We start from the raw sequence: 26428 nt of genomic DNA on the forward strand, positions 1-26428 counted from the left end.
CGAAATGAAATTAGGGGAATCAAAGGACTTTTTTGATAGTACAACTAGAAGTTGTGATCAAATCCGCTATTAATTAAATCAGGAGACACAGCAGCGGTTCATTGGAGTTTTATTTAAGGCACAGGAGCAAAATATTCTTTGCTTTATTAGAAAGTTTGATCAAAAGGAAGAATATAATCCCTCAGAGTGTAGTTGACAAGTTACTTTAAAAAAAATAATATACATAGTTTAAACAGTATTCATGAGGAATGAGAAAACAACATTTGAGTTTGGGGGAGCCTTATGTTAAGAGAAAATGAACATTAATTTCCATCGACAGCACAGGTGAGATATGTAAACAAGAATTATTTTTTTCTTTTGCCGTCTCACAGTTGGTACTCAGTAATCCAGTAGCGCTAAGGAATTTCCATATTACAAAACAGCCTTTCAGTCTTCCAAATGCCATTTCACTCAAATTGGCACAAAACTAAGATGAGAATAAGCAAGATTTAGCGCATGCCCTTCCCGTTGTCTTAGGGCCAACGTCACCCTTGGAGACGGAGAAAAGAGAGAGCTACTAAAACTATGGTATTCTCCCAAGCACCTTGTACAGTGCTTGACACAGAGTAAGCACTCACTGCATGCTGTTATGGGTTGGTAAAGAAGGCATTTTGCCCTAAGGGCTCTACCCCTTTGTGACAGTCTGTGCAATTCTGGAAACACCTTGTTCCAAACACACTGAATCTGAATCGCCCTGCAAAATGTGTTTTGCCGAGGAAATTTTAGGGAGCCCTTGAGGCATTTTTGTATTGCAAATTAAAAACGCCCATTGCTATTTGGAAGAGAGGATCCAGTAAGTGACCTGGAGACGATATAGCACATCAGCCAGAGAAAGAGCTGGGACTTCCCCGGAATTCCCTTGTGACGGTAGACTTCCATATGTCAAATTGGGTTGGTTTATATGATGATAATAATAATGATAATTGTGTGGTATTTGTTAGGTGCTTACTACGTGCAAAGCATGGGGTAAATTCAGTGCAACCTAGGAAGGCAACATGGTGAGTGGAAAAAGCACAGGCCTGGGAATCAGAAGACTTGGGTTCTAATCATGGCTCTGCCACTTGTCTGCTGCGTGACCTTGGGCAAGTCATTACACTTCTCTAGGCCTCAGTTACCTCATCTGTAAAATGGACTAAATACCTGTTGTCCCTCTAACTTAGACTGTGAGCCCCATGTGAGACGTGACCATGTCTGACCTGATTATCTTGTATCCACCTCAGCACTTAGTACAGTGTCTGGCATATAGGAAGCACTTAACAGGTTCCAAAAAAACCAAACCAATCCAATTAAACCCCATCCCTCTCTCACGTGGGGCTCACAGTCTAAGGGGGAGGGAGAACAGATATTTAATTCCCATTTTACAGATGAATAAACCGAGGCACGAAGAACTTAAGTGACTTGCCCCAGGGTCACGCAGGAGGCAGGTGTTAGAGCTGGGATTAGAACCCATGTCTCTTGTTTTCCCACTAGGTCACACTGCCTTTCAAATATGCATTTGATTCATGAGAAGCTTTTCAAACTATCAAAGGAATGCACATGGCAGTTGGGAACTGGTAATCTTGCAACTGGGCACTTCATACAAAAGAGCAACCAAAGTTGACTTTCAAATACTGCTGCTAGACCCTTTCTACTAAGATAATGCAATCACTTTTAGCTACAAAGATAGATGTGGACTTGTCAAAATCCTCTTAATCAGAGTTTCAGCTATTGGTGAAAGGGAAGAGTTATTGTCCAGGCCGTGGCAAACAGCCTCACGAACAAGTCCAGAACATTTACCAGCCTGCCATTATTATTATTATTATTATTATTATTATTATTATTTTTACCAGCCTGTCATAAGCCTCCAAACAGAATGAAAGTAAATGGAATCAGGTGCTTTGTGTCTTGTTCTGGGCAGTGATGAGCCGCACTTGATGCTGAAAAGAAGCCATTTCTCTTGGAACCGTTGGCACCTTTGGGTGGTGGTGGTGTGATTTCCGGCTGGCGGACGTGCGATGAGCCTCACTGAACATTACAAGGGATCACAAAAGAGATCTTTGGCCCAAAGAAGATGTCCCTGGAAAAAGAAACCCAGAGGCCAGTTGAACACAGTGGGAAATTCTGACTGGAGAAGATAGTGAGGTTTGTTAGACGCACAATCTGGGCCTCAGGCCAGGATTTTGGTCTCAGATCTGGTCCATTCGCGGCCAGGGGAAACAGCAAACACCCGTCCCCTTCCCAAGCCCTATATACTGAACTGAGGGCCATGATGCCCGATCGTTCTAGAGTAATAATAATTGTATTTGTTAAGTGCTTACTGTGTGCCAGGCACTATACTAAACAGTGGGATCAGGCTCTGAGAACATCTCACCACAGCACTGAACAACGGTTCTATCGTCTCACACCCTCAGGAGGCCAACCCCAAAATGGGCTCCTTCGGTCGGAAGGACATTCCCCAATTCAAGTCACGTTCTAGTCAAAATTCACATTGAAAACATGGGCTCTGGCCAAACTGGGTATAATCCCCACCTCTTTAGGCCAATCTTACATCTTCTAGGCTCTACAGTCTCAATTCCTCCGCTCTTAATTAGGTGACAAAAATGGAAATGGAATTCAACAATCAGACCGCCATGGGCCAGTGATCATTTTGAAGATCTTTTTCCTGAAGAAACCCCCATTTTTTGGCCCGAGTCTGTGGTGGGGACAACCAGAAGGTTGGGCTTGGAAGAACAGAATTAAAGTTTCTGGAACCTTGGGCCATCAGTTCTAACTCTGAGCCTCCCTGAGAATCCTGTTTTCATAGAACAGTACTTAGCACGTAGTAAGCGCTTAATACCATTATTATTATTAATATTTAATAAACTCTGTTGTTCTGGGTTGAGCCTATAGTCCACCAGGATTCTACCTCTGAGATTCTTCCCCCTCTAGATTGTAAGCGTGTTATGGCCAGAGAATGTGTTTACTAATTCTACGTATTGTACTCTCCCAAACCCTTAGTACAGCGCTTTGCACATAGTAAGCTTTCAATAAATACGATTGATTGATTGATTGATGGCTTGCTACCTGGCTGGCAGGCTTGAGGGCTGGCTTGAGAAGCAGCGTGGCTCAGTGGAAATAGCACGGGCTTGGGAGCCAGAGGCCAAGGGTTCTAATCCCAGCTCTGCCACATGTCTGCTGTGTGACCTTGGACAAGGCACTTAACCTCTCTGAGCCTCCGTTACTTCATCTGTAAAATGGGGATTAAGACTGTGAACCCCATGTGGGACAACCTGATCACCTTGTATCCCCCCCAGCGCTCAGAACAGTGCTTTGCACATAGTAAGTGCTTAACAAATGCCATCATTATTATTATACCTCTAGGAAATTAGAGAAACAGCGTGGCCCAGCAGAAAAGTGCGCAGGCCTGAGCGTCAGAAGATCCCGGTTCTAATCCTGGATCTGCCGCCTGTCTGCTGTGTGACCTTGGGCAAATCACTCAAGTTCTTTGTGCCTCAATTTCATCATCTTTAAAATGGGGATGCAATACCTGTTCTCCCTTCTACTTAGACTGTGTGCCCCATGCGGGACAGGGACTGTGTCCAATATTCATTCATTCATTCAATCATATTTACTGTGTGCAAGAGCACTGTACTAAGCGCTTGGGCGTATGATTATCATGTAGCCATCCCGGTGCTCGGCACGGAGTAAGCGCTTAACAAATATTGTTTTTATTGTTATTATTAATAATGATTATGTGCGTGAGGCCCTTAGTTGGGTTCGCCGGCACCCTGAGGTCTGTGCACAGCAACGTGAGGCGTGAGATTTCCTTACTTTGGGCAGCAGAGTAACTCGCTGAAATTACAGTAGCAGATCATCTCACAGCCCTTGCCTTCCCAGAAGTGATCCTGCAGGTTTCCACCGTCTACCCGCCGGAGACTGGATGTGCCCGCGGGGACACTGTGGCAGTTGTGGCCTGCCAGCATCTTCCTGTAGCAAGACAGGCGAGCGGACGGCAGAGCCTCGGCCCCACAGAGCGAGCCCAGCAGGAGGGCCGTCATCAGGATCTTCGTCTCCATCTTAGACACCGCTTCTGGGGAAGACAGGAAAGACATTGTCACCTCTGGAGAGAGGGATTGAGAAGCAGCGTGGCCTCGTGGAGAGAGCCTGGGCTTGGGAATCTGAGTTCTAATCCTGGCTCTGCCACTTGTCAGCTGTGTGACCTTAAGCAAGTCACTTCACTTCTCTGGGCCTCATCTGTTAAATGGGGATTGAGACTGTGAGCGCCGTGTGGGACAGGGACTGTGTCCGATCTTGATTAACTTGTACCTACCGCAGTGCTTAGTATAAGGCCTGGCACATAGGAAGCCTTAATAAATGCCATAAAAACAAAAAAAAAAACACCAAAAAATGATGGCTGTGGTGGTATGTGTTAAGTGCTTACTATGAAGCAGCGTGGCTCAGTGGAAAGAGCACTGGCTTTGGAGTCAGAGGTCATGGGTTCAAATCCCGGCTCCGCCAACTGTCAGCTATGTGACTTTGGACAAGTCACGTAACTTCTCTGTGCATCAGTTCCCTCATCTGTAAAATGGGGATTAAAACTGTGAACCCCCTATGGGACAACCTGATCACCTTGTAACCTCCCCAGCACTTAGAACAGTGCTTTGCACATTGTAAGTGCTTAACAAATACCATCATTATTAGTATGAGCCAAGTGCTTGGGCAAGATAATCACACTGGGCTCAATCCTGGTACCTCAGCAGCTCACGGTCTGAGGGAGGAGTAGGGTTTTAATATTTGTCAAGTATTTTCTGTGTTGTTATTACTTTGGGTCAAGCACTAAGCGCTGGAGTAGTTACAAGTTAATTAGGTTGGAGCTCACAGTCTAAGTAGGGGGGAGCAGGATTTAATCCCCATTTTACAGATGAGGTAACAGGCACAGAGAAGTTAAGTGACTTTCAATATTACAGAGCTGAAACTCAAGTTCCCAGCCTCCTGCCCCAGTAGGGTTGGGAAAAGGAGAAGATGGAAAATAAGAGGATTACTATAAATAAAGATTCAAAAAAATAAATACAGAAATTAAAAAATAAATACTTTTACTCCATTTTCACGCAGAAACTTTCAGATGAAATTATTTTTAGACTGAAATTTTCCATCCTGGGACTCAGCTCTGAGGTGGCTTATTTTAGGAAGTGATACAGTGACTGAGTAAACACACCAAACTGCTCTTCTAAGAGTGGAAAGATCCTTTTTTCCTTGGCCGTGGCTCAGATTTTATTTCTCTTGAATCAACACAAACGCGTTGAATGTAGAAATGATCTTCCTATGTCGCAAATCCACACAAAGAATGGGTGGAGAAAATATTTTGGGGAAGGGGAAAAATTGGTCTTGTTCTTTATACAAAGTTCCTGATGCTGGGATACGTAGCTCATTTTGTGACAGCCTGAAACTGGAAATAACATTGCTGATTATTAAGTAGTTATGGATTTAGGTCATTTTAATGAAGTCAGTTGGTGAAGGTGGTTCTTTTATTCCTTCCTCTTGTACGTGAGTGTATAACTCTGTTCAAAATGTCTTTTAAAGCTCCGCTAATTCAGGAGCATTAATGATACAGATATCATTCCCAAAAGAGGAAATGCAAAAGCAAAGGATTTTATAATAATTGTGGTTTTGGTTAAGCACATACTACGTGCCAAGCATTGTACTAATAAACTGTAGGGTAAATACAGGATGGTCATATTGGACACGACCCCTGACCCACAAGGGGCTTCAAGTCTAAATAGGAGGGAGAGCAGGTATTTAATCCACAATTTACAGATGAGGAAATTGAGACAGAGAAGTTAAATGGCACACACAACAGACAAGGGATGGAGCTGGGATTATTCATTCATTCATTCAATCGTATTTATTGAGCACTTACTGTGTGCAGAGCACTGTACTAAGCACTTGGGAAGTACAAGTTGGCAACATATAGAGACGGTCCCTCCCCAACAACGGGCTCACAGTCTAGAAGGGGGGGGACAGACAACAAAACAAAACAAAACATGTAGACATATGGCATGCACGAAGGCACACAGGCCTCTGGGAAAAGCCAGAATAAGAATCAGTCAACTCTACTATTTCCCCAATCCTTAATCTATTTTAAAGTCTGTCCCCTACTCCCCATCCCTTTTTTAATGGTATCCGTTAAGTGCTTACTATGTGCCAGGCACTTTACTAAGCGCTGGTGTAGATACGAGCTGATCAGGTTGGACTCAGTCCACGTCCCGCATCCTACTCACAGTCCTAATCCACATTTTAGAGATGAAGCAACAAAGGCACGAAAGTGACTTGCCCAAAGTCACAAGGCAGACAAGTGGCAGGACAGGGATTAGAGCCCAGGGCCTTCTAACTCCCAGGCCTGTCCATTAGGCCACAGGGCCTCCCCTGTAGACTGTAAGTTTCTTGCGGGCAGGGAGTGAGTCTACCAGCTCTACTTAATTGTACCTTCCATGCACTTAGTACAGTGCCCTTCACACAGTAAGCGTTCAATAAATACTTGACTGATTGACACTCAGGGGCCCTCACCATTTTCTACTATACAATACACAAAACTCCTGCCCAATCGGCACTTTCTGCTCTCGGTCTGGTTTCAACATTCGGAGAGGGTCCTCTGACTCCCACTCGCTTGTTCTTTCCACTACGCCCTGAAAATGGTAACTTATCTCCCGTTATGGGGAGGGATAATAATAATAATAATTACAGTATTCGTTAAGAATTTACTATATGTGCCAGTCACTGTTCTAAGCTCTGAGGTTGATACAAGATAATTGGGTTGGACACAGTCCCTGACCCACCTGGTTTCTCACAGTCAATCCACATTTTACAGATGAGGAAACGGAGGCCCAGAGACTTGAAGTGCCTTGCCCAAGATCACACAGCAGTCAAGTGGCGGAGCCGGGATTAGAACCCATGACCACCCGATTCTCAGGCCCCTGCTCTATCCATTAGGCAATGCTGTCATTCACTTTGTTTCTGAAGCAGTGTGGTTTAATGGATAGAGCATGGGCTTGGGACTCAGAAAGACCTCTGTTCTCAATCCCAGTTCTGCCACTTGTTTGCTGTGTGACTTTGAACAAGTCAAGGCCTCTGTTCTTAATCCCAGTTCTGCCACTTGTTTGCCGTGTGACTTTGAACAAGTCACTTAGCTTCTTTGTGCCTCAGTTACCTCATTTGAAAATGGGAATTAAGACTGTGAGTCCCAGGTGGGACATGGACTATGTCCAACTTGATGACCTTGTATCTACTCCAGCGCTTAGAAAAGTGCCTGGCACATAATAAACACATAAACTTCCCAAGCGCTTAGTACAGTGTTCTGCACACAGTAAGCGCTAAATAAATACGATTGAATGAATGAATGAACAAGTACCATAAAAAAAAAAAAATCCTGGGAAGGTCTGAAGGACATGGTAAGGGGAGTTTTGCATGGTCATCTTGGAGCCTCAATTATCTGAATTTTTGGATTATTCTGAAAAAAATGTTCGCAGGAAAGTTAAAGGGAAGAACGGCCAAAAATGACCAGTGAATGCAACATTGTAAGACTTCAGTGACTACCTTTAACTTCAAACACAGTGACCTGCCTGCAGATCTAATCTTAACCACAGTTTTGGTTTTCAAAGACACTCTCTGTCCCAGTTTCTCAGATGATTAAGCCCTTGAGTGTTCTAATGAATTTAATGTGGACAATTGAGTCTTACTTTCATCAGAATCTATGAAGCAATCTACTACACACTTGGAAAATTGCGATAAAGGCTATGAGGCTGGAAGTGATTGTCTTCCAGTTCTCTATCTGGAAGAACATCGTGGAGGAGAAGAAAAGAAAGAAAAGAGAAAAGAGCAAATCAATCAGTCAATCAAGGTATTTATTGCGCATTTACTGTGTGCAAAGCACTGTACTAAGTAGTTGTTGTTATTGTTATCCTAGGATGTTGAGTCGTGTCTGACCCATAGTGAGGCCATAGACTCATCTCTCCCAGAATGTCCCGCTTCCATCTGCAATTGTTCTGGTAGCATATCCATAGATTTTTTCTTGGTAACTTGGGAAAGTAAAATACAAGTCCTTGGGTTGTGATCTGACAGGTGTTTAAGGTGGCAGCGGAGAGGTGGCTCTTGAAAAATAAGAAAAACCTTCTCCCCTGCGCTTACCTTTCTTAGATTAGGGGTTTGCTTTCCTGCTTGGGCTGTTTATTAATACTAATAATAATAATGATGGCATTTGTTAAGTGTTTACTACATGCAAAGCACTGTTCTAAGTGCTGGGGAGGTTACAAGGTGATCAGGTTGTCCCACGGGGGGCTCACAGTTTTAATCCCCATTTTACAGATGAGGGAACTGAGGCACAGAGAAGTTAAGTGACTTCCCCAATGTCACACAGCTGACAATTGGCTGAGCAGGAATTTGAACCCATGACCTCTGACTCCAAAGCCCGTGCTCTTTTTCACTGAGCCACACTGCTTCTACTTCTTTTTGCAACTACTCTAAAGCCGGACTGTCCAGGGGAAAGAGCATCATCATCATCATCATCAATCGTAGTTATTAAGCGCTCTGTGTGCAGAGCACTGTACTAAGCGCTTGGGAAGTGCAAGTTGGCAACACATACAGTCCCTACCCAACAGTGGGCTCACAGTCTAAAAGGGGGAGACAGAGAACAAAACCAAACATACTAACAAAGTAAAATAAATAGAATAGATATGTACAAGTAAAATAAATAAATAAATAGAGCACACAATAAGCACTTACACATTAAGCTTCCAATAAATACCAGTGATTGATTAGGTGTTCATTCTAGTCCCCAGGTGTCAATGGTCTATTGCTTGATCTTGAAGCGCCTAATCTCTCTGTGTCTGTTTCCTCATCTGAATCTAACATTTCCCACATCCACCATTCCTCTCCATCCAGACTGCTGCCATCTTTGTCCAAGCAGTTGTCAAAGTGTGACTAGACTTTTGGATCGGTTTCCTTGCAGGATTTTCTGCCTCCGGCTTCTCCGTCCACCCCATCTTCAGCCTTCCCAGCGTGTCTCTCTCTCCTTCTCTCTCTCTCTCTCTCTCACACACACAAGATGGAGAAACACAGCATGGAAGGTTGAGGTCCATCACCTCACATCCCAATAAAACAGAAGTTCTGAATGCTGAATTTCACTAACAGTAAACTCTCTTATAAGCATGTCTTTTGGCACTAAGAAATGGCTACTGTGGTATACTTGCAAATGCCTTGCAAATGCCACACACCCACCCTCCCCCCACAACCATCCCTAGGACTACTTTATTTTTTTTTCTTCTGCGTCATTTGTCCTGAAATCTCCAGTAGTTTTTTCCACCTTTTTAATAATAATAATAATGGTGGCATTTGTTAAGCACTTACTATATGCAAAGCACTGTTCTAAGCGCTGGGGGGGATACTAAGTGATCAAGTTGTCCCACCTGGGGCTCACAGTCTTAATCCCCATTTTACAGATGAGGTAACTGAAGCTCAGAGAAGTTAAGTGACTTGCCCAAGGTCACACAGCAGACATGTGGCAGAGCTGGGATTCGAACCCATGACCTCTGAGTCTGAAGCCCAGGCTCTTTCCGCTGAGCCATGCTGCTTTTTCACACGTGACGTTTTAAAATAATCATAACTTTGTTTCAATTTTTAAAGAAACCTCCAGGAGCTCTTTCTAGTTCATAAACTTTCAAAATAATCTAAATCCCATTTTGATTTGATCATACCCCCCATGAGCACTTAGTAGTGGAATGCTCTACATGCAGTAAGTACTCAATAAAGTCTATTGAATTGATTGATAAACTTTTTCATTTTAAAGGCCAGTAGAGACAAGTTAATGGTGAGGAGGGGGCAGGCTTGAATCAGGAGAGCTGGGCTCTTTCCCTGTCTATGCTTGAGTCTTTATATGCACCTCTCCAAAGCCTCAGTTTCCTAGCTACAAAATGGGTATATTAGGAAAATGAAGAGAGTATTCATTTCATTCAGCCGTATTTATTGAGCACTCACTGTGTGCAAAGCACTGTACTAAGCGCTTAGGAGAGTAGAATATAAGAACAAACACATTCCCTGCCCACAACGAGCTCACAGTCTCTAGACTGTAGAACTCCTAGAACTGTAGGACTGTCGAATAGAACTCCTTAGGATAAAAAGTATAGAAATCAGCCAGTTATTATTATGATGGCACTTGTTAAGCACTTACTTTGTGTCTGGCACTGAACAGTCTTAGTAGGAGAGGATTCTTTCGAATCCTGAAAGAATCACAGTCTTTGAGACTGTGAGCCCACTGTTGGGTAGGGACTGTCTCTATATGTTGCCAACTTGTACTTCCCAAGCGCTTAGTACAGTGCTCTGCACACAGTAAGCGCTCAATAAATACGATTGATTGATTGATTGAATCCCCATTTTACAGTTGAGGAAACTGCGGCACAGAGATGCGAAGTGACTTGTCCAAGGTCACACAGCAGACACTTGACAGAGGTGGGATTAGAAGCCAGGTCCTCTGATTCCCAGACCAGGTCTCTTTCCACTAGGCCTCGCTGTTTCTCCATCCAGCACCTCCCCATTTACTGTAGCAGGACTAGGGACCGGGAACTCTCCCCCTTTTAGACTGTGAGCCCAATGTTGGGTAGGGACTGTCTCTATATGTTGCCAATTTGTACTTCCCAAGTGCTTAGTATGGTGCTCTGCACATAGTAAGCGCTCAATAAATAAGATTGATTGATTGATTGATTGATTGGGAACGGGGAATATGCTAAAAGATGACCAGTGTCCCACTGGGGCTCTAGAAGGGGCCAGAAAGCTGGGGGCTGAGAGCCTGTGGAAGGACGTGCAAATTGGAGGGCTTCTCGGGTCTCTGCCAGGGAACAGGCCAGCATTTCTGCCAATTTCTACCGCTGCTGCAGTCCATTTCAAAGGTGGAAAGTTCCACAGCAGGCCAGGCCCGCCCAGCCACTTGTCATTCACACTTTATAAATTCCTGGCTTGAAAGCCTCCTCCTCCTCCTCTTTCTCCTCCTCCATTCCAAACAGCAGAAGACTGAGGTTGACAGTTACCCAGCCAATGGGAAAATGTCTGGGCAGGTATGATTCTGAGGCCTCAACTAGTTTCGTCACCAAGAGTCGGTCCCGGCTTTAATTCTCCGAAAGCCCACCGCTTGGTGTAAATACACTTGAGTTGTTTTTTGCCAGCTGGTGACCCGAGAAGTTCCTTGTGCCTGGTTGTTGGGTAGGGACCGTCTCTGTATGTTGCTGATTTGTACTTCCCAAGCGCTTAGTACAGTGCTCTACACACAGTAAGCACTCAATAAATACAATTGAATGAGTGAATGCATGAATGAATGGTTGGAAAGGGCACAGGACAGGGAGTCAGGAGACTTGGATTCTAATCCCGGCCCTGCCAAGTGCCGGCTTTGGGAATTTGGGCAAATCCCTTAACTTTGTTGTGTTTTCAGTTTCTTAATCTGTAAAACGGGGATTCAACACTTGTTCTCCCTCTCTCTTAGGCTGTAAACCCCATGTATGACAGGAATAGTGTCTCATCTGATTATCATCTACTTCTTCCAGCTCTTGTGTTTAGCACATTGTAAGCACTTAATAAATAGCCTAATGGTGTTATTTGAAGGCAATTGGGCTTATTTACTTAGACCCTTATATTTATGTGGCTTTATATTTTTGTGTCCCCCTCTCCATCCCCCCCATCTTACCTCCTTCCCTTCCCCACAGCACCTGTATATATGTATATATGTTTGTACATATTTATTACTCTATTTATTTATTTATTTATTTTACTTGTACATAGCTATTCTATTTATTTTATTTTGTTAGTATGTTTGGCTTTGTTCTCTGTCTCCCCCTTTTAGACTGTGAGCCCACTGTTGGGTAGGGACTGTCTCTATATGTTGCCAATTTGTACTTCCCAAGCGCTTAGTACAGTGCTCTGCACATAGTAAGTGCTCAATAAATACGATTGATGATGATGATGATGAAAAAAAATGCAGTGTAATGGTCAGATGGCCCCATCAATCAGGAATCATTGTATATTGGCAGGGCATTTCTTCTCTCCCTTTCTGCATTCCTGGCTGAGGTGCCTTTGGTTTCCCCCTGTAATTTGTAATGGCTGGGTCCCAGGGAGGTTGAATATTATGATTGTTATTATTACTGTACTTGTTAAGCAATAATAATAATAATGGTACTTGTTAAGCACTTACTATGTGCCACGCACTGTTCTAAGCACTGAGGTAGATACAAGTTACTCAGGCTGGACACAGTCCCTGTCTCACATGGGGCTGCTCCTCCTAATCCTCATTTTACAAATGAGGTAACTGAGGCCAGACAAGTTAAGTGACTTGCCCAAGGTCACCCAGCAGACATGTGGCGGAGTCGGGATTAGAACCCAGATCCTTCTATTTCCTACTCCCATGCTCTATCCACTGAGCCACGATGCTTCTCAGAGTGAAGAAGGGAAAACTTTGGGCGCCATGGTCAAAAGCAGCAGAGTTGAGCCCCTGGGAACTCTCCAGGTTGTTGACCTAACCGAGGTTTAGTACAGTGTTCTGCACACAGTAAGCGCTCTATAAATAATAATAATGATAATAATGGCTTTTGTTAAGCGCTTACTATGTGCAAAGCACTGTTCTAATACTTGTACATATTTACTATTCTACTTATTTTCTTAATGATGTGCATCTAGCTTTATTTCTGTTTATTCTGATGATTTGACACCCGTCCACATGTTTGGTATTGTTGTCTGTCTCCCCCTTCTAGACTGTGAGCCTGTTGTTGGGTAGGAACCGTCTCTATATGTTGCCGACTTGTACTTCCCAAGTGCTCAGTACAGTGCTCTGCATGCAGTAAGCGCTCAATAAATGCGATTGAATGAATGAATGAGTGAAAAGGTGATGAGGTTGTCCCACGTGGGGCTTACAGTCTTCACCCTCATTTTACGGATGAGGTAACAGGCACAGAGAAGTGAAGTGACTTGCCCAAAGTCACACAGCTGACAATTGGCGGAGCCGGGATTTGAACCCATGACCTCTGACTCCCAAGCCTGGGCTCCTTCCATTGAGCCACGCTGCATAAGATTGAATGAATGAATGAATGTAAGTCCTGGGCGCTGCCTTGAGCTGGGGCAGGAAGATGGAATGGGTGAGGTAGTTAATGAGAAAGCCACCGAATTGCTTGGGTTTTCTCTGGAGTGGGCACCAGGAGGGCTGGAAAGAGGAGAACCCGGATTCTCGTGGTGGGAGAAGTGAAATCAGATGCAGAAGTGGAGAAGCAGTGGAGAAGCAGCAGGCCTGGGAATCAGAAGGACCTGGGTTCTAATTCCTGCTTCACCTCTTGTCTGCTGGGTGACCTTGGGCAAGTCACTTAACTTCTCTGGGCCTCAGTTACCTCATCTATAAAATGGGAATTAATAATAATGATAATAATGGCATTTGTTAAGTGCTTACTATGTGCCAAGCACTTGTTCTAAGTGCTGGGGAGGTTACAAGGTAATCAGGTTGCCCCACAGGGGGCTCACAGTCTTCATCCCCATTTTGCAGATGAGGGAACTGAGGCTCAGAGAAGTTAAGTGACTTGCCCAAAGTCACACAACTGACAAGTGGCGGAGGTGGGATTAGAACCCACGACCTCTGACTCCCAAGCCCGGGCTCTTTCAACTGAGCCACACTGCTTCTGCAGACTTAATTAAGACTGTGAGCCTCATGAGAGACATGGACTGTGTCCAACCTGATTACCTTGTATCTTTTATTCATTCATTCAATCATATTTATTGAGCGCTTACTGAGCGCAGAGCCCTGTATTAAGTGCTTGGGAGACTACAATACAACAATAAACCGACACATTCCCTGCCCACAGTGAACTTACAGTCTAGAGCAGGGGGCCCAGACATTAATATAAATAAATAAATTACAGGTATGTACGTAAGTGCATATCTGTCCCAGTGCTTAGAACAGCACCTGGCATGGTAAGCACTTAACAAATGCCACCGAAAAAAGGAAAAAGGAGAGAGGAGGGAAAAAAATCCCAGTTCAGACATTCCAGATTCTCCCATCCTGGGAAATCTTTCCTGGAAAGGAGAATTGCAGTCAGCTGCCTCTGCTTTCCTGCTCCACTGTTTGATAGGGGCCTCACCAGCCAGTGAGTGAGGGGCGCTGAATTTGGACGCCCCAAGTTTAAAGCACAGAGGAGAGCAGCAGGGCTGTTCATCATTCATTCAATCATATTTATTGAGAGTTTACTGTGTGCAGAGCACTCTACTAAGCTCTTGAGGGAGTTCAATAGAACAGTAAACAGACACAATGAGTTTATGGTCAGAGAAGCAGCGTGGCGCAATGGAAAGAGCTCGGGCTTTGGAGTCACAGGTCATGGGTTCAAATCCCGGCTCCACCAATTGTCAGCTGTGTGACTTTGGGCACGTCACTTCACTTCTCTGGGACTCAGTTACCGCATCTGTAAAATGGGGATTAAGACTGTGAGTCCCCCCAAGGGACAACCTGATCACCTTGTAACCTCCCCAGCGCTTAGTACAGTGCTTTGCACATAGTAAGTGCTTAATAAATGCCATTATTATTATTATTATTATTAGAGGGGTAGAAGCCAAAAGGCTCAGGGGAGCTACAGCGGGGGTAGCCCTGAAGGTGACCTCTGGCTTTGCCTGGTCCCCCCCCTCCGGCAGCCATGGCACCCAATCTTTCTCCCAGGCTGGATTGGGGTGGCTGTTAGTCTCTTATGCATCTCCCCAAGCACTGTTGTCCTCCTCTCATAAATTGTCGCAGGAGAGCAGGCTAGTAGAAACCCTGGTAGCACGGTTAAGTGGATCGAGCACAGTACTGGGAGTCAGAAGGACCTGGGTTCTATTACTGGTTCCTCCACTTGTCTGCTGTGTGACCTGGGGAAAGCCACTTCACTTCTCTGTGCCTCAGTTCCCTCTTCTGTAACATGGGAATTGAGACTCTGAGCCCCACATAGCACAGGGACTGTGTGTCCAACTTGGTTTGCTTGTAACTGTGCAGCGCTTAGTACAGTGCCTGGCACATAGTAAGCGCTTAATGAATGCCATCATCATCATCATCATGGGGATCGAGACTTTGAGCCCCACATGGGACAGGGACTGTGTGTCATCATCATCATCAATCGTATTTATTGAGCGCTTACTATGTGCAGAGCACTGTACTAAGCGCTTGGGAAGTACAAATTGGCAACATATAGAGACAGTCCCCACCCAACAGTGGGCTCACAGTGTGTCCAACACAACTTGCTTGTAACCATCCCGCGCTTAGTACAGTGCCTGGCAAATAGTAAGCGCTTAACCAATATCATCATTATTATTAGAGCCTGGTACCTGAAAGCGTTTTTAGGGCAAGGAATTCTGAAGAACATTTCTGGACCTCAGAGGATAAACCTCCCCTTCATGCTGACTAAACAGCCAGTATACTGAGCCTCAATAAAGACACCAGAGAGTCCCCTCCAAAGATGAATTCAGTCAATTACCTCCTTGTGTCATCAATGAATACCGGTTTTCTTTCCAGGAATGAGGATTTCACATTAAAGACAGTAATCCATTGCAGATAGACCTAGTAAACACCAATCCACTGCAGATACACATATATACAGATGACATCAACTCATGAGATTATTCTCCAAATATCAACTCGGTGGTTCCAAAATATTTCTGTCTGCTAGAAGGAGGAGGAGGAGGGTATATGCAGAATGTTCCCAAGTTATCAGCGCTTCAGCTCTGAGTCACAACGTTCTGCCTCAGATAGAAAGACTTTCCCTTCCCGCTGTGTCTACTCCCCCGCCACCGCCTCTTAGTCCTTATCATTAATCCTGGGAAACTGCTTCTTTCCACAGTGCACTCCCTCCTCTCAAAATAGTTTCTCTTCACTCTCCGCTTTGAGCCGGTCAGCACTTTCCCACCGGGCCTCAAACAAGCCAGACAGAGCAAAAAGCAAGACAGAGTTTGGGTGAAAGGACAAACGTACCTGTTTCCTCGCTTTCTTCTGCTTCTCTCCCCTTTTGCCTTCCTTGTCGAGGTATCTTTTTAAACACTCCAGCGAGGAGGAGCGTGAGCCAGGGGAGAGGGAGAGAGGAGGTGCCAGAAAGAGGAGCTGAACAAGTGACCCCTCTGTCCTGTCTCCTGGGATGACAGCGGCTCTCCTCCAGACAGGGGCTGGGGTGGGAGGCGGGGGAACAGGCAAAGCTGCAATGAATTACCTTCTTCAAAGACTTCCAACCCTGCCAAGAAAGGACTGAACAGCTTCTTTCCAGTGGGAAAACACTAGCTTACACAAGAACAAGAAGCAGGAGGGCTCAGTGAGGAGGATGATAGGAATCTCGCAGGGAAAGACAAAAGATATCCAGTGATTTTTCCTCATTATCAAAGAATAAGGGGATCGGTGTGAATTGGGATGGGGGAGGGAGGGAGAGGAGGAGGCTGGGAAGCAAAATGTTCTAGTGGAAATTGCAGAAGCCCGGGAGGCAGAGGATGTGGGTTCTAATTCCGGTCCTGCCACGTCTGCTGGGTGACCCTGGGCAAGTCATTTCACTTTTCTGTGCCTCAGTTCCCTCCTCTGCAAAGTGGGAATTAAGACTGGGAGCCCCATGTGGGACAGGGATTGTATCTACCCTAGTACGTAGAACAGTGCTTCACATATAGCAAGCGCTTAACCAACACCTCAATCATCAACATCATTGGTGCAGGATGTGGCAAGCTCATTGTGGGCAAGGAGTGTGTCTGTTTATTATTATATTATATTCTCTCAAGCGCTTAGTACAGCGCTATGCACACAGTAAGTGCTCAATAAATACGATTAAATGAATGGATGAACCTGCCAATTTTTGGAACCCCCAAGACCAGCTGCGGTTCCCATTCATCCTGATCCCCTCCACTTAAATCAATCAGTCAATCAATTAATTGATCATATTTATCAAGTGCTTACGATGTACAGAGCGCTGAACTAAGTACTTGGGAGAGTACAATATAACAATATAATGGACCCATTCCCTGCCCACAGCTAGTTTACAGTCTAGAGGGGGAAACAAGATATTAATATCAATGAATAAATTATGGATTCACACATAAGTGTTGTGGGGCTGAGGTGGGGGGAAAGGGAGCAAATCAAGGTGACGGAGAAGGAAAGGGGAGAAGAAGAAATGAGAGCTTAGGGAAGGCTTCTTGGGGGATATGTGCCTTCAATAAGACTTTGAATATGGAGAGAATAATTGTCAGATATGAAGAGGGAGGGCATTTCCCTTGTTCTCTCAATCAATATTGCATTAGGGGCTGCGCCTCAGTTCCTCTTGTCCCTTCGAAAACAATCATTGTCGGGCAAAGAGAAGCCTAGTGACAGGGCTGGAATCATGATAAAAGGGACTGGAATCACTTCTGCGTCTCCACAGCTGTGAAGGAACAACTCTCAACTATGGGCAGTGAGTAGCAGGAGGATGATGACCAAGTTTAAAGCATCGGTTGATTACCCACTCAGTCAATCAGTGTATTTATTGGGTGCTTACTGGGTGCAGAGGTCTGTGCTAAGTGCTTGGGAAAGTACTGTCCTCTTCTATCTGTCTGACTGCTCATTCTCAGTCTCTTTTGCGGCCTCCTTCTCTGCCTCCCACCCCCTAAATGTGGGGGTCCCTCAAGGCCCAGTTCTGGGTCCCCTTCTATTCTCCATCTACAACCCCTCCCTTGGAGAACTCATTTGCTCCCACGGCTTCAACTACCACCTCCGTGCGGTTGATTCCCAAATCTACATCTCCAGCCTGGATTTCTCTCCCTCTCTGAAGTCTCACATTTCCTCCTACCTTCAGGACAACTCTACTTGGATGTCGCACCAACATCTCAAACAGAACTCCTTATCTTCCCACCCAAATCCTGTCCTCCCCTTCACTCTCCAATCACTTCAGATAGCACCACCATGCTCCCTCTCTCAGAAGTCCATAACCTTGGCTTTATTCTCGGCTCATCTCTCTCATTCAACCCACTTATTTAATCTGTCACCAAATCCCGGCAGTTCAACCTTAACAACATCACTAATGTCCACCCTTTCCTCTCCATTCAAACTGCTACCATGTTAATCCAAGCATTTCTCCTATCCCACCTTGATTACTGCCTCAGCCTTCTTGCTGACCTCTCTGGCTCCTGTCTCTCCCCACTCCAGTCCATACTTCGCTCTGCTGCTCAGATCATATCTCTACAAAAATGTTCAGTTCATGTTTTCTCACTCCTCAAGAACCGTCAACGGTTGCCCATCCGCCTCCACATCAAACAGAAACTCCTTACCACAAGCTTTAATCACCTTGCCTTCCCTCTTGCCTTACCTCACTGCTTTTCTACTGCAACCCAGCCTGCACATTTTGCTGTTTGCTCCTCTAACCAACCTACTCACTGTACCTTGATCTCATCTATCTTGCCTCTGACCTCTAGCCTAAATTCTGTCTCTGGTCTGGAATGCCCTCCCTCTTTATTTCTGACAGACAATCACTCTCCCCACCTTCAAAGCCACACTGAAGGTGTATCTCCTCCAAGAGGCCTCTCTGCCTAAACCCTCATTTCCTCTTCCCCCACTCCCTTCTGCATTGTGCTTGCAAGTGGATTTATACCACTTATTTACCCCTCCCTCAGCCTTACAGGACTCAGATATTTACCTGTAATTTATTCTGCCTCATCTTCTAGACCATAAGTACATTGTGGGCAGGGAAAGTGCCTACCAACTTTGTTATATTTTATGGGGAAGCAGCGTGGCTCAGTGGAAAGATCACAGGTTTGGGAGTCAGAGGATGTGGGTTCTAATCCCGGCTCTTCCACTTGTCTGCTGTTTGACCTTGGGCAAGCCACTTAACTTCTCTGTGCCTCAGCTGCCTCATCTATAAAATGGGAATTAAGACTGTGAGCCCAACGTGGGACAACCTGAATGCCTTCTATTTACCCCAGTGCTTAGAACAGTGTTTGGCGCACAGTAAGCACTCAATAAATGATTGAATTGAATGAGTGAATGGTGGCAGTCATTAGTAGGAAGCAGTATGACTTAGTGGAAAGAGCACTGGCCTGCATTCTAAGCCCACCTCTGCCACTTACCCATTGTGTGACCTTGGGCAAGTAACTTAACTTTTCCATGATCTGTAAAATGGGGATTCAATACCCATTCTCCTGCCTCAGTTTCCTGATCTGTAAAATGGGGATTCAATACCCATTCTCCCTCCCTCTTTGATTGGGAGCCCAGTGTGGGGCAGATTAGACTTGATTATCTTGAAGCGACCCCAGTGCTTAGTAGAGTGCTTGACACATTAATAAACACTTATCATTTGTAAAATAATAGTAATAATGGCATTTGTTAAGTGTTTACTATGTGCCAAGCACTCTTCTAAGCGCTGGGATAGATACAAGGGTGTCAGGTTGTACTACGTGGGGCTCATAGACTTAATCCCCATTTCACAGATGAGGGAACTGAGTCACAGAGAAGTTAAGTGACTGGCCCAAAGTCACACAGCTGACAAGTGGCAGAGTCGGGATTAGAACCCATGACCTCTGATTCCCAGGCCTGTGCTCTTTCCACTGAGCCACACTGCTTCTAAAATGGGGATAAGAGTGTGAGCCCCATGTGGGACAGGGACTGTGTCCAACCTGATTAACTTGCATCTATCTCAGTGCTTAGAACAGTGCTTGAAACATAGTAAGTGTTTAATAAGTACCATAATTATTAGTTAACAAATACCACCACCATCCATTTCCCAGTTGACTTTTCAAACGGGCAACCCATGCTGGCTTGTCCTGTTTGACCGCTTAAAATCCAAAAAATCAAGGGACAAATCTGTTAGGAACCAGATCTGCTCACACAAGTGGAAAGAATGAATCCCAAATCACCTCTATAAAAGACTGGCTAGAGCTTTTAATGTTTTACTATTTAGCTATATTTACACTTTCAGCTAAGCCTTGCATTTTGCATTGCAATCATGGGGATTTATAAGTGTTACATTAGCTTCAGGAGGGACCTTTTCACTGTTCCTATAGGGCAATAAAAAAGATTGAGAATTACAAGTTAGAACATCAAGTATAAAGGTTCCCAAATGTAAATTATAAATTTAATAATAATAGCCTAGTACAAAAACAACTCTTGGCAGCCAAGGTTTAGGTGATTTTATTTGTGTGAATTTAATAGGCCCTCACTGATCAGTGGCTAATGGCAGTTTACAAGCAAAAGATCAGCATTTCTCAGCCCTGGGAGCTTTTTCTCAAAAGGCTAGATTCAATGAAGACATCAAATATGGACGCTAATGTACAACCACAATCTTTGAGTACCTGTGAAAAAATGGTGTTGAACAATCGGCTATTAAATTCAGAAGTTAATCAGTCAGTGGTATTTATTGAGAGCTTACTGTATACAGAGTGCTGTTGGGATACTGTAATTCCCAACATACTGGACTCAGGACAAAATGCAGAAAACCCCTTTTGAAATCAGGAAGGCATCATTCATTCATTCAGCATATTTATTGAGTACCTATTGTGTGCAGAGCATTGTACTAAGCATTTGGGATGGTACAATACAACAATAATCTTGCAAATCATTGGAAGGTGGAACTAGCAATCAAGCCACCATTTTCATCCTCCCCCTGGCCTGGAATGCCCTCCCTCTGCACATCTGCCAAGTTAGCTCTCTTCCTCCCTTCAAAGCCCTACTGAGAGCTCACCTCCTCCAGGAGGCCTTCCCAGATTGAGCCCCCCTTTTTCATCTCCTCCTCCCCATCCCCCCAGCCCTGCCTCCTTCCCCTCCCCACAGCACCTGTATATATGTTTGTACAGATTTATTACTCAATTTTACTTATACACATTTACTATTCTATTTATTTTGGTAATGATGTGCATCTAGCTTTTATTTCTATTTATTCTGATGACTTGACACCTGTCCACATGTTCTGTTTTGTTGTCTGTCTCCCCCTTCTAGACTGCGAGCCCGTTGTTGGGTAGGGACCGTCTCTATAATGTTGCCAACTTGTACTTCCCAAGTGCTTAGTACAGTGCTCTGCACACAGTAAGCGTTCAATAAATACGATTGAATGAAGGAATGAATGAACACCGCGGACACCACGTAGAGTTTTTGAGTTCTCATTTTCTGGGCTCAGACATGGTTTGTGCCCAGCAGGAAGGTAGAGAAGGTATTCTCACATGTTCTCTCAGCCAATGGGAGGATAACAAATATGGAGTTACGGACACAGCCTACCGTGTAGACTTGGGTCACCTCAACTGGAGGAGGAAAGTACACCCCAGAAGCAGGGAAGGAGGGAAGCAGTGTGGTCTAGTGGATAGAGCATGGGCCAGAAGGCCCATAGGAGTCAGAAGGACTGGGATCTAATCCTGGCTCCACCACTCTTGTCTGCTGGGTGACCTCGGGCACATCACTTCAGTTCTCTGGGCCTCAGTTACCTCATCTGTAAAATGGAGATTAAGACCTTGAGCCCCATGTGGGACAGGGACTGTGTCCAATCTGATTAGCCACCTTTTAGACTGTGAGCCCACTGTTGGGTAGGGACTGTCTCTATATGTTGCCAACTTGTACTTCCCCAGCGCTTAGTACAGTGCTCTGCACACAGTAAGTGCTCAATAAATATGATTGATTGATTGATTGATCTACCCCAGTGCTTTGTACAATGCCTGGCACAGAGTAAGTACTTAACAAATACCATAACAAAAATGAGTCTCTCTAGGATATGGGTGTGACTGCTATAGTAGAGTGCTTGCGGTGGAGGTGATGGTGAGGATGATAATAATAGTATTTCAATCAATCAATCATATTTATTGAGCACTTACTGTCTGCAGAGCACTGTACTAAGCTCTTGGGAGAGTACAATATAGTAGATACATTCCCAGCCTATGTTGTGCATTTACTATGTGCCAAGCCAAGCTAAGCTAAGGACTGGGGTAGATACAATACAATCAGATCAGACACAGTCCCTATCCCACACGGGGCTCACCATTTTAGGGGAAAGGAGAATCGGTATTGAATCCTCCCATTTTACAGATGAAGAAATTGAGGTCCAGAGGAGCTAAGTGGACGTGGCCCTGGTGGAAGGTGGCAAGATCAGTGGCTCGAAGCATGTCTCGGCAGACTGAATGGAAAAGCCAAGTGTCTTCATATCTGTCAGGGGAAGGCAGATTCTAACAGTCCTGGATTCATCTCACCAGCCCAGCGGACCTCCTGCCAGGAAACCATTTGCAGGAGACAGAATCCTCACAGGGATGAGGCCTGGAAGAGGAAACAGGTCGTTCGAGGTTACACTGTGTCAGTAGACCCTGAGCAAATAATTGGCTTCCCTACCTTTAATCCTGAATATGTGTGTGTGTGTGTGTGTGTGTGTGTGTGTGTGCATGTACTAAGACTGCTTGAAGAGGGAATTTTAGTTCACTCTTGCCCTTAGTGCAGTGCTCTGCTGCACGTACTAAGCACTCAATAAATACCACCTATTGATTCAAGCCCTAGTATGGAGCTCTCTCCTGCTAGGAACCAGACCACAGAGGGTGAGAGCGAGCTTGGGTCCTTTTTCTGATCTCGGAGTGCTCACCAGCGTCTTGTCTTGTCCTGTGCTCTCGTGTTGTCTCTGACTCATAGCTACTTTCTGCCTCTATTATGGCTACACCCCTGCAGTTCCAAGATAGGGGCATAAAGTGGGCTGAAAGTAGCCTGCTCCAGCTAAGGGAAGGGGCAGTTGGGGACCGAAGGGAAACCTGGAGAGTTTCCAGTCCACTGCCAGTCTCAGCTATGGGAGGGAGAGTCAAGAAGAGGCCAACCCACTCCATTCCCAGCTTCGACAGTGGCTAACAAGTGGCAGGCAATCTGCCCCAAGTCAAAACTCACCAGTGGTGGACAGCAGTGGCATGGTAGAAAGTCGAGGGTGGAGACCCAAGCTGATTGTGCAGCGTGGCTTAGTGGAAAGAGCCCGGGCTTGGGAGTCAGAGGTCACTGGTTCTAATCCTGGCTCTGCCACTTTTCAGCTGTGTGACTTTGGGCAAGTCACTTAACTTCTCTGTGCCTCAGTTACCTCATCTGTAAATGGGGATTAAGACTGTGAGCCCCACGTCGGACAACCTGATCACCTTGTCTCTACCCCAGCACTTAGGACGGTGCTTGGCACATAGTAAGCGCTTAACAAATACCATCATCATTATTATTATTACCGGATTGATTCTCCTGGGTAAATGGGAAAATTGTCCTTTACAAAGAATTTCTGACCAGGACAGAGTGACCCCCTGGGCTCCTTCACTTCCAGGCACAGATGGATGCTTGTCACAGATTTGGGAGAAGCGTAGGCATCAGCACCCTTGGGTTAGAGAAGGATTTTCAGGTGTGGCTGGCAGGAAGACATTACAGGAGTCTTGCAGGCTCCAAGAACCACTGATTTACAGGGGTGAAAGTGATTTGGAATCTTCATCAATCAACCGATCCATCCATCCATCCATGGCATTTATTAAGGGCTAACTGAGTGCAGAACACTGTATTAAATAATAATAGTTTTATTTGTAATGCACTTACTATGTGTCAAGCACTGTTCTAAATGCTGGGGTGGATACAAGCTAATCGTTTTGGGCACGTTCCCTGTCCCACCTGGGGCTTGCAGTCTTAATCCCCATTTTACATATTAGGTAACTCAGGCCCAGAAAAGTGAAGTGACTTGCTCAAGGTGACAAGACTTGCCTAAGGTCACAAATTAGAGCCCAGGTCCTTCTGACTCTTAGGCCCAGGCTCTATCCATTAGGCTGCACTGCTTCTCAAACACCTCAAACACTTGGGCGAATACAATACAGAGTCGGTAGACGTGATCCCTGTCATCCCTCTATTTCCATGAGTCACTTGAGTCCATCCACCAAGCAGGCAACTCTCTACTTCTTCTTTGGGCAATAGGTGCCGGCACACTATAATTTCTCCCAAAAAGAAATTGTTTGCATCATCAGCTGGGTTTCCTGTTGTTGCTCCACTAGCTCTGTATGTTTTCTAGAGCACTTTCACCATTAATGACTCAACCTTCCCCTGAATATGGGGAAGGAGGTATATTCCTCCCCACAAGTACAGATGTATTACTCTATTTATTTTACTTGTACATATTTACTCTTCTATTTATTTTGTTAATGATGTGCATATAGCTATAATTCTATTTGTTCTGACGATTTTGACACCTGTCTACATGTTTTGTTTTGTTGTCTGTCTCCCCCTTCTAGATTGTGAGCCCATTGTTGGGTAGGGACCGTCTCTATATGTTGCTGACTTGAACATCCCAAGCGCTTAATACAGTACTCTGCACACAGTAAGTGCTCAATAAATACGATTGAATGAATGAATCTGGGGTCTCAGACTCATGACTAAATCACGCCCCCCTTTCCTCAGCTCCCCCTCCTCCCCCACCTTGCCCCAACTCGCTCCCTTTGCTCTATCCCCCTCCCCGCCCCACAGCACTCGTGTATATATGTACACATCTATAATTCTATTTATTTATATTAATACCTGTTTTACTTGTTCTGATGTGTATTATTATTATTATTTTGTGCCGTTGAGTCATTTCCGATTCAGGCAAAAACGCCTCACCCTGGGCTTCAAGGCTGTCCATCACCTCGCCCCCTCCTACCTCACCTCCCTTCTCTCCTTCTCCAGCCCAGCCCGCACCCTCCGCTCCTCTGCCGCCACTAACCTCCTCACCGTACCTCGTTCTCGCCCATCCCGCCGTCGACCCCCGGCCCACGTCCTCCCCCTGGCCTGGAATGCCCTCCCTCTGCACATCCGCCAAGCTAGCTCTCTTCTTCCCTTCAAAGCCCTACTGAGAGCTCACCTCCTCCAGGAGGCCTTCCCACACTGAGCCCCCTCCTTCCTCTCCCCCTCCTCCCCCTCCCCATCTCCCCCACCTTACCTCCTTCCCCTCACCACAGCACCTGTATATATGTATATATGTTTGTACGTATTTATTACTCTATTCATTTATTTATTTTACTTGTACATATTTATTCTATTTATTTTATTTTGTTAATATGTTTTATTTCGTTGTCTGTCTCCCCCTTCTAGATTGTGAGCCCGCTGTTGGGTAGGGACCATCTCTATATGTTGCCAACTTGTACTTCCCAAGCGCTTAGTACAGTGCTCTGCACACAGTAAGTGCTCAATAAAAACGATTGAATGAATGAATGAATGAATGAAATTCATAGCTACTAGAAGGATATACTTTCTCCAGAACGTCCTGTCCTCTTCCATAATCCGCAGCCTTTCTAATGGTTCTTCCATTCTTGTTGTTATGGTCTCTATCTATCTAGCTGCCAGTCTGCCTCTTCCATGTTTTCCCTGGACTTTTCCTGGCATTAGTGTCTTCTCCAGAGAATTAGTCCTCCTGATTGTGTGTCCAAAATATGCTCATCTAAGTCGAGTCTTTTGTCCTTCCAAAGACCACTTATTTTTATTGATGCTATTGATGCCTGTTTACTTGTTTTGATGTCTGTCTGTCCCGCTGCCTTCTAGACTGTGAGCCCACTGTGGGCAGGGATTTTCTCTTTGTTGTTGAACTGTACTTTCCAAGCACTTAGTACAGTGCTCTGCACACAGTAAGAGCTCAAGAAATATGATTGAATGAATGAATGAACGAATGCAGATCCTTCTGTGTGCTGTTTGTGCGGGAGGGTTGGTGGGACATTCTCCCAGCCCAGGAGTCTAAACTGCAGGGGCTGAAACCCTGAGGCCAAGAGTCCTTTCCCACCAAGACCTCCCTACTCCAAACCCGATCCTGTGTGGGAACAAGCGGCGTGCTGAGACTTGAAGTCCCAGCAGAATCCCAGAAGCTTGCAGTCAGTCAGTCAGTCGATTATATTTATAGAGCGCTTACTGTGTGCAGAGCACTGTACTAAGCCCTTGGGAGAATACAATACAACAAAAAGCAGACATATTCCCTGCCCACATTGAGCTTACAGTCCAGGGAGGAGGAGGGAGGGAAGGAGATTGGGGTATTTGACCAGTTATCAAACATTAGCAACCACATTCTGGTGTGTAAAGAGATAATCTGTTTGAATGACACACACATTTCTGTCAGTTATAAGTGAACTATGAGCTAGGGAAGAGAATTGAAGGATAAATTAGACAGGTTACTGGACCATGTAAAAGCTCAAAATCTAAATAATAATAATGGGACTTGCAAAACACTTACTCCATGCCAAGCAATGTACTAAGTGTTGGGGAAAGTTGCAAGGTAATCAGTTCAGACACTGTTCCTTTCCCACACAGGGCTCACATTCTAAGCAGGAGGGAGAACAGGTATTTAATTCTCATTTTACTGATGAGGAAACTGAGGCACAGAGGAATTGAGTGATTTGCTCAAGGGAGATCAGCAGGCAAGTGGCAGAGACTGGGGATTCGAACCCAGGTCCTCAGACGCCCAGGCCTGTG

The 26428-nt window shown here is 45.1% G+C and overlaps 1 protein-coding gene across 1 annotated transcript; it reads right to left on the reverse strand.

Annotated features, from left to right (window-relative positions):
- Positions 1-1446: 1446 nt before the first annotated feature.
- SCRG1 (stimulator of chondrogenesis 1) lies at positions 1447-16135 on the reverse strand. The gene is made up of 3 exons (XM_038754911.1): positions 16004-16135; positions 3829-4087; positions 1447-2095 (listed from the first exon to the last, which is right to left on the reverse strand). Exons 2-3 carry the CDS (start codon positions 4071-4073, stop codon positions 2041-2043), a joined length of 300 nt encoding a protein of 99 aa, XP_038610839.1. The 5' UTR covers positions 4074-4087; positions 16004-16135; the 3' UTR covers positions 1447-2040.
- Positions 16136-26428: the final 10293 nt, after the last annotated feature.

This window comes from Tachyglossus aculeatus, chromosome 12, assembly GCF_015852505.1.
Source record: "Tachyglossus aculeatus isolate mTacAcu1 chromosome 12, mTacAcu1.pri, whole genome shotgun sequence".
In the NCBI taxonomy this organism is placed as follows: Eukaryota; Metazoa; Chordata; class Mammalia; order Monotremata; family Tachyglossidae; genus Tachyglossus; species Tachyglossus aculeatus.

What these genes read in the sequence shown, in the direction of transcription:
- SCRG1 (XM_038754911.1), bottom strand. Translation starts at nt 4,073, where the DNA reads ATGGAGACGAAGATCCTGATGACGGCCCTCCTGCTGGGCTCGCTCTGT. An exon ending in GAGTTACTCTGCTGCCCAAA is followed by an intron (nt 2,096 to 3,828) that starts GTAAGGAAATCT and finishes TTCTTTTTCCAG; the next exon opens with GGACATCTTCTTTGGGCCAA.